The sequence below is a fragment of the Apium graveolens genome, chromosome 7, assembly GCF_009905375.1.
Source record: "Apium graveolens cultivar Ventura chromosome 7, ASM990537v1, whole genome shotgun sequence".
Taxonomy (NCBI): Eukaryota; Viridiplantae; Streptophyta; class Magnoliopsida; order Apiales; family Apiaceae; genus Apium; species Apium graveolens.
The window spans coordinates 115582822-115591527 of NC_133653.1; the positions used below are offsets into that span (position 1 = coordinate 115582822).

Consider the following 8706-nt stretch of genomic DNA (forward strand, 5'->3'; position numbering starts at 1 on the left):
GCGACAATTAAAAAGAATATATTGGTTTGAAATAATTGAAGACAAAGCTTCCACTAGTGATCAAAAGTCTAAGCTAACGTATAGCATTGAATGCAGCAACAGATACTATTGACAAAACTGCAGAAAAAATCCAAGAATTAAACAGCAGAGATGATCTAAAAATAGGATGCATGCCTTGATCCTCCAAGAAGACAACTCAATTAGGACTGTACACAACTACTACTACATACACACTTTTGTCTTCTCTTTGCAAAATAACTCCAATACCCCAGTTTTAAGGTCACACATATCACAGGTTGTGTTATTACCTATTGCTTTACTATGTTTAGCCTCCTATGGCCGCCCCATGGATTCCGAGCAAAACGGCAACCATGGTGAAATCATCAACTTAAATCAACACTACACATTGAAAGACACAAGGAAAATAATTATATTATTTAGATCATGTGATGTATACACAACCGTAGTTGAATCAGACTCTGATTTCAGCCTACTCGTGTTAACATAGTTAATTGTTGTTGTATTAACAATCAAGGTTAGAACCATTCTGTAAGCTAATCTACCGAAAACAACTTATCTTCTACCAAAAAATGAGCTGAGGAAGAATTTATCATGTGTAGGATAGCTTGCCTTTCGATGTAGCCTATAAACAAAATCAATAATCATATCCAGTTTTACAAATTAACGATGTAAAATGAACTCGCTAAAACCAGTCTTTTATTGTACAGCCTGTTCTTATACATATTAAAAATTCTACATATCTAAGATAATATCTGATCTCTGCTCATAACCCCGCCTATTAAAGACCAAATCTTATGATCTGTAATAGATAAATAACATTAATGCATAATATACAATAGCCTCCAATTTTTACTCTTATGTCATGCACCTATTTAGCCTCTTTACTTTTGCCCTTCTAGAATAGTTCTGCACTCTTTGCATCCTAATTGTTTTTCTGTTTCGTCGTTTTTTCCTAAAATTCACCACACAATCCATTATAAATCTTCTAGCCTTCTCTGTTCTAAACACCATCAGAGACACATACTATGGGTTCTTTCTTTTGGGTTCTTCTCTCACTTCTCCTCCAAATCCCATCCATATTAGCTCAATCTCAAACTTACATAATTAGAGTCCAAAATGACTTGAAGCCCTCTGCTTTTTCTAACGTTGAAAATTGGTATAAATCCACTCTTCAAACACTAGATTCCTCTCAACTAATGAAGGACTCTGAAGAGTTTTCCAATAATCAAGATATTCTCCATATATATAAAAGTGTTTTCCATGGCTTTTCTACCCTTACCACCCAACAAGCCCAGCAGCTTAAAACCCAGCCTGGAATTCTTGCTGTCATACCTGACCAACTCCGCCAGATCCATACCACTCGTTCTCCCATATTCCTCGGGCTCGAAGGAAAAAATCCCTCAGGTTTAATCACAGAATCTGACTCCGGTTCAGATGTCATCATCGGAATATTCGATACTGGTATCTGGCCAGAACGTCTTAGTTTCCATGACAAAGGCCTTCCTCCTATTCCCGCACGTTGGAAGGGCGAGTGTGTTGAAGGTGAAAATTTCGGGAAAAATCACTGCAACAAAAAATTAATCGGAGCAAGATATTTTCGAGCAGCTTATGAAGCCAGTATGAGAATGAAAGAAGTGAACATCAGTTCCGAACTTAAATCGCCTAGAGACACACAAGGACATGGTACTCATACGGCCTCCATCGCTGCCGGACGGGAAGTTAGTAACGCCTCTCTCCTCACTCTTGCAGCCGGTGTCGCCATTGGTGTTGCTCCGAAAGCCAGAGTAGCAGCATATAAAATATGTTGGAAGAAAGGTTGTTCAGACGCAGATATTCTCGCAGCGTTCGATGCAGCTGTTGAAGACGGTGTCGATATAATTTCATTGTCAATTGGTGGCGGAACACTTCCATACCATCTTGACCCGATTGCGATTGGATCGTACGCAGCGATGGAGAGAGGAATAATTGTATCTGCTTCTGCTGGTAATGAAGGACCTGCTTCACAATCGGTTGCAAACGTTGCTCCATGGATCATTACTATTGGTGCTAGCACAATTGATAGGAAATTTCCAGCCGATTTGAAGTTGGAGAATGGCGAAAATTTCACTGGCGCCACAATTTATACAGGTAAGGATCTGCCATATACACCAATTATTTACGCAGGACATGCTTTTATTCGTCAAAAAGGGTTCAGTAATTTTTCTGGAGGAGCTTGTATGCCAAAGTCTTTGGATAGTAATTTGGTTAGGGGCAAAATTGTGATTTGCAATCGAGGTGGAACATCACGTGCCATGAAAGGTGAAACAGTGAAAAGTGCCGGTGGAGTAGGAGTTATAGTTGCCAACTTGGCAGCAACCGGAGAAGGATTGGTTGCCGATGCTCATATAATTCCAGGTTTATCAGTTACCGCATCAGTTGGTGATAAGCTCCGATCATATGTAAAATTGAATCAAAACCCAAGAGCTAGTATAGTTTTCCATGGGACTCAAGTAGGAGTGAAACCAGCACCTGTTGTGGCATCATTTTCAGCTAGGGGACCCAATGCTGAATCAATTTATGTTTTGAAACCAGATATAATCGCTCCAGGCGTCAACATCCTTGCTGCATGGCCTGACAACACGCCACCCACGGAATTAGCCATGGACACACGTCGCACTGATTTTAACATATTGTCCGGGACATCAATGTCATGCCCACATGTGTCAGGTCTTGTTGCATTACTCAAAGGAGCCCATCCTGATTGGTCACCAGCAATGGTCAAATCAGCCTTCATGACAACGGCATACACGATGGACTCCGACGGAAAGCCTATAGAGGATGAGAAGGCGTACAATGAATCGAAAGTATGGGACATGGGTGCTGGACATGTGGACCCTGACAAAGCCATTGATCCGGGATTAGTTTATGATTTAACAAGTACTGACTATTTGAATTTCTTATGTTCCTCTAATTATAGTCGCCAAGAAATACGATTAATTGCTCGACGATCATTAGGGTGCAAAGGCACGAAACAGAAGCCTTGGGATTTGAATTACCCGGCAATTGTTGTTGCCTTCGAAGAATCTGAAACGTCGACATTTGAAGTTGTTGTGAGAAGAACAGTAACACATGTTAGTGAGAATGCCTCTACGTACATAGCAGAAGTTATTAATCCAAAACATGTAAATGTTACTGTTGATCCACCAAGGATGAAATTTACGAAGAAAGGTGAGAAACAAAGTTATATAGTTCGAATTTCAGGTAAGAAGATGGGAGTGTCGGCGGGAAGTATGTTGTCCGAAGAAGGGAAACTGACATGGAGAGATGGAGATCATGTGGTGAATACACCTCTTGTGGTAGTTTATCAGAAGCCTTTGTTTTAGAATCTAAAGTAGTGTTTGGTCAAACGTATGTAAAATTTACATAACATGCTTAGACTTTATTATCTTCAAGTTTCTAATATAAATTAGTTCATGTATGCGTGATATAGTCATAACATTATGCTTCATTATAGGAAGTAATTTCCTATCAAGTTACATGTAATTTATCAAGAAACATAAGTAAGTCAAATTAGGCCCAGGCTTTTTGAGTAATTATTTGTTTAAGTGATCTTCATTGGAGTGTTACAACAAACAACTGGTGATCAATACATACTTCTCTCTAACTTTGTTCATCACAAGATGTTATGCCCGCTTTCGGCCATGGACCCTAAACAGGTCCCTGTGGGTGCACTAAATAGCTGGACTCTCGTGTGTGGGCTAGAACCATGGATTTATATGACTTGGGCCAGCACATGCGGACTGGGCTCGTAACATGCGAGCTGGGTTCACATGCGAGCTGGGCTCATGACATGAGAGCTGGGCTCAACATGCGAGCTGGGCTCAAGTGAGGACATGCGAGCTGGGCTCACACATGTAAGGTGAGCTCACATTTGTCATTTGGGCTCTCATATGCGAGCTGAGCTCGGTTGTGCCCACGCGAGGTGGGCTCAGGTGCCTTCATGCGAGGTGGGCTTAGCTGCCCACACGCGGGCTGAGCTCATGAGCCCACATCTTATAGAAACAGAGGTAACATTATATTTATTATTTGAAGGCGGTGCGGGCCGAGGTGACCAGGCCGGGCCGCATCGAAAGACTTTGTGTGCAACATGGAAAGTGACTCATAGATGACTGAGTTGCTCGTAGATTTCGGGGTCGACACGGGTTGTTCCTACAATCACGGGAAGGATTGCGGAGATGCCGCGAATTGTAGGAAGCGTGTGGAGCCGATCGAGATTTACGTGACTAATTGGCTGAAGGCCTGACTTTATCGTGGGCTTGGGCTGCACGGGCTGAAGAGTCCTAACCCTAGCCTACGTGACTTGTTCCCCAAGAACTACGTGAGGCTTGATCCCTATAAATAGGGTACGTAGGCACTTGTATGAGACATGAGTCGACACTTGACAGAGAATAACAAACCCTATTCTTTCTTAAGGAGTCCACATACAAGCTCAGCCACCACCAAACAACCTTCCTCCGCCCTCAAACACCGTCCTTGATCTTTGTTCCGCCCATTAACCTCCACAACATTGTTATACGAAATTCTCCCTATAACATTTGGCGCTAGAAGGAGGGGTCGTTCATCTTAGGGAGAAAGATGACCAAAGAAAGCAAGCAAGCGACGACACCAGGGAGCGGAGGCAAGAAGGACCCTACTTTCGAACACACGCCCCCAGAGAATCAGGCGCCACCTCCACCAATTGCAACCGTGGACGGGCAGGCTGTGATGACGTATCTCGAAGGGCTGGCCGATCAGATGAATCAGATCAACGCCCGAATGTCAAAGGTAGAAAGAAGCTCGGTCCGGAACGCCAAGCGTAAGGCGCGCCGCCTCAAGGTCTCACAGCGTAGCTGGAAGGGCAAAGGCCCTCAGAAGAAGCTGATCCACGATTTTGATGACGTGGCAACCGAGACCAAACAGAAGAAAGAAACATCACGCGAAAAGGAAGATATACCCCGAGGCCATGATGAGCGGGGCAGCCAGATCTCTACGAGATCGGGGCCGAAGCCAGCTTCATCTGAGGCAAGGTCAACTAGCGTGCTAGACCGAGTGGGTAGAAAACTAAGCGACATGACCTCAGGCTCAAATTGGAGAATTGTAAGAAGGAGAGAGAAGAGAAAGAGCCCGTGGATAAAAGAGGCTCGAAAAGGGAACGGGCAACGACCCCTCCGGAAAGACGTCAACACACCTCACCCAGGAGGGAGGAGCGACATAGACGCAGATACAATCGTGAAGAGGAGTCGCAGGACCGAGCTGGAGGAGGGGGACGCCGCGAACGACCTCAGGGCTCACCATTCGAGTAATGCGGGTGGTGACAGAGAAGGAGAAGTTGTTAGAGTAAGGGACCTGAGAAGGATCTTAGATGAGATGGAGCAAGAGAAGAGAGGGCCCCCTGCTCGGCTGCCCCCTCTCCGTTTACGGCTGCTATCCGATCATCCCCCCTACCTCGGGTGTTTAGGCACAACCCCGACCTTCTATTCAACGGCGAAGCCGACCCGGCGGAGTACCTTATTCAATTTAACACTGAGATGGAAGTCTATCAGGTGCCGGAGATGACCCGTTGCAGACTCTTCGCGGCATCACTCAGAGGTAGTGCCCAACAATGGTTCTCCAAGTTGGGACCGGCTAGCATAAGAACGTGGAGGCAATTGGAGGACTTGTTCGTCAGACAATTTCAGTCGACCCTCCACTATTCGCCTCCTGTGGCCACGTTAGCCAACATCAAGCAAAGGGAGGGGGAGCCCTTGGCAGAATACTTTCGTCGGTTCAACGCCGAGGTCCCCAAGGTGAGAGGAGCCAGTGAGGAGACCATCAAAAATTTCTTGATAGCAGGGCTGAAAGAAGGATCGAAATTTTGGAAGAGCCTCCAAGCGAGTGAGCCGAGGACCTTGGCCGAGTTCTATGAGCAAGCCGAACCCTTCAAGAGGGTAGAGAAATCGATGAGAGAGCTGAAAATCAGCGAAAGCTATCGAGACAAGAGGGACCGATCCTCAAGCCCTGACGAAAGGAGGAAGACATATCGGCGTAGTTCGAGCCCGAAAAAGTCTGCCCGTGGCAAAGAGACCACTAAAGATTCGGGAAGGCCTTATACAAGCAAATGGCAGACACACACCTCTGGTAGCCTCTATCGACCACATATATGCTACATATTGGGGAAGGGGGTATTCAGGAAGGCAACTCCTCTCACAGACTACAATAAAAGAGACACTTCGAAGTATTGTGCATACCATGAGGCCACCGGACACGATACAGCTGATTGTAGACAACTAAAGGATGAGATCGAGACTTTGATTAGACAAGGGAAGCTTACGGAGTGGGTTGTCAAGGAGGTTCGAAGACACAGGACGGATTATCATACCGTCCCTCCTCCACCCCCAGAAGACAAAGAAAGGGTCCCTCGGGCTGGTAGTATTCATATTATTCTAGGCGGGTCTCACATTGGTGGAGACAGCCGGAAGGCGATGGACAGATATGCCCGGGAAGCAAAGGACAAGCCGCTCACCAACGTCAATCATCTAAGCCAAAGGCCCCCGGAGCTCTTTGAAAGGGAGGTCGATGATATCGTGTTTAAAGAGAATGATGCAAAATGGGTGCATTACCCTCATACCGATGCCCTAGTCATAAAAATGAAGATTGGGACGGTGAATGTTCACCGAGCAATGGTGGACACCGGGAGCTCGGCTGATGTTTTGACTTATGATGCCTACAAAAAACTGGGATTATTGGATAGAGAATTAACCTCAACAGGTGGGCACCTGTACGGGTTCACGGGAGACTCGATCGGAGTGAAAGGGACAATTCGGCTCCCGGTGACCATAGGAGAGGAGCCTCATGTGGCCACCCAGATCGCTATGTTTACAGTCGTAGACCAGCCTTGTGCCTACAATGTTATAGTGGGCAGACCCCTTATGAGGGCAATGAGGATGGTGACCTCGATCCATCATATGACGATAAAATTCCCAACCCCCACGGGGGTAGGCATCTTGAAGAGCTGTCAATACGAATCCAGGGTCTGCTACAACCAGGCACTCAAAGCGGCCGAGTCAAGAAATGCCTCAAGGGAGATAGCTGAAGCAGGTGAGTGCGACATCCCCATGGAAGAGGCAGAGGGCAGGAAAAGAATACGTCCTGAGGGCCACGAGACTTGTAATTTGATTTCAATTGAGGAGTTGCCCGAGAACTACTTCGAGCACATGGGAATTCATGTGGAACCACGCCCAGGGGCCTTACTAATGGAAGCATCTCAGCCCATCATGTTGATACAAGAGGGGATTGTAGAGGAAGCAAGTGATGAAGAAGAGAGCCCAGAACAAATCACTGCAACACTTAGGAGAGGGAAGTGGGCACAAAGAAACAACAATCACTATGGACCCACCCGACGGAATCACTCGAACTGTAACTGCGACCTCTGAACGCTTGATAAACCCGACCCAAGCTCACCAACCGAGCTCAAGGATGCGGAAGGTTTGGCAATCACGGAAATGGAAAAAACTAGCGAGGCTCGAGCAGATCTAGACCCGAGAATGCCCTCAATGGTCGAGAGGGCCGGGGCCGCAGAGGACACAATCCCGATCTTGGTAGACCCAAATGATCCCTCCAAGGTACTCAGAATAGGCTCTAACCTAAGTCCTGACTTGAGAGAGGATCTAGCCCGCTTCCTAAGGGAGAATTTGGATGTCTTTGCATGGTCACACTCCGATATGATAGGGATTGACCCAAATGTCATGTGCCACCGGCTCAACTTGGACCCGAAAAAGAAGGGGGTTAGGCAAAAGAGACGGCCGATTAGTGGAGAGAGGGCAGAGGCCCTCAGAGAAGAAGTGGATAGATTAATGGAGGCAGGACTTGTGAGAGAAGCCTTCTACCCCGTGTGGCTGGCCAACCCTGTGCTTGTCAAGAAGCCCAATGGCAAGTGGAGGACATGTGTAGACTTCACCGACCTGAACAAAGCTTGCCCGAAGGACAGCTTTCCTCTACCCCGAATCGACCAGCTGGTTGATTCCACGGCTGGGCACGCGCTGCTTAGTTTTATGGATGCTTATTCGGGATATAACCAAATCCCCATGTATGGGCCAGATCAGGAGCACACCTCCTTTATTACTGATCGGGGCCTTTACTGTTACATCGGGATGCCCTTCGGGCTCCTTAATGCGGGGGCAACCTATCAGAGGCTGGTGAATAAGATGTTCAAACATCAATTGGGGAAGACTATGGAGGCCTATGTAGACGACATGCTGGTGAAATCGAAAGAAGCGAGGGATCATGTCCGCCACCTGGCAGAAATGTTCCAGATCCTAAGGGAGTACAGAATGAACTCAACCCCCAGAAATGTGTGTTTGGGGTTGAATCGGGGAAGTTTTTGGGATTTATTGTCAACCATAGAGGCATTGAGGCCAACCCAGCCAAGATACAAGCCCTACTCGAGATGAGATCCCCTCGACGGGTGAAGGATGTTCAAAGCTTAACGGGACGAGTGGCTGCCTTAAACCGCTTCGTCTCAAAATCCTCCGATAAATGCCAAGAGTTCTTCAAAGCAATCAAAGGAGTGGGGAGGAACTTTAAGTGGACCGAAGAATGTGAGGAAGCCTTTCAGAACATAAAGAAGCATCTCAGTAGCCCCCATGTTGTCCAACCCAAAGCAGGAGAAACTTTGATCCTATACTTGGC

The 8706-nt window shown here is 46.5% G+C and overlaps 1 protein-coding gene across 1 annotated transcript; it reads left to right on the forward strand.

Moving 5' to 3' along the window:
- The first annotated feature begins 781 nt into the window (after window positions 1-781).
- Window positions 782-3447, forward strand: LOC141670845 (subtilisin-like protease SBT1.5). The gene has a single exon (XM_074476872.1). The coding sequence runs from the start codon at window positions 1047-1049 to the stop codon at window positions 3381-3383; it is 2337 nt and encodes a 778-aa protein (XP_074332973.1). The 5' UTR covers window positions 782-1046; the 3' UTR covers window positions 3384-3447.
- The last annotated feature ends 5259 nt before the right edge of the window (window positions 3448-8706 follow it).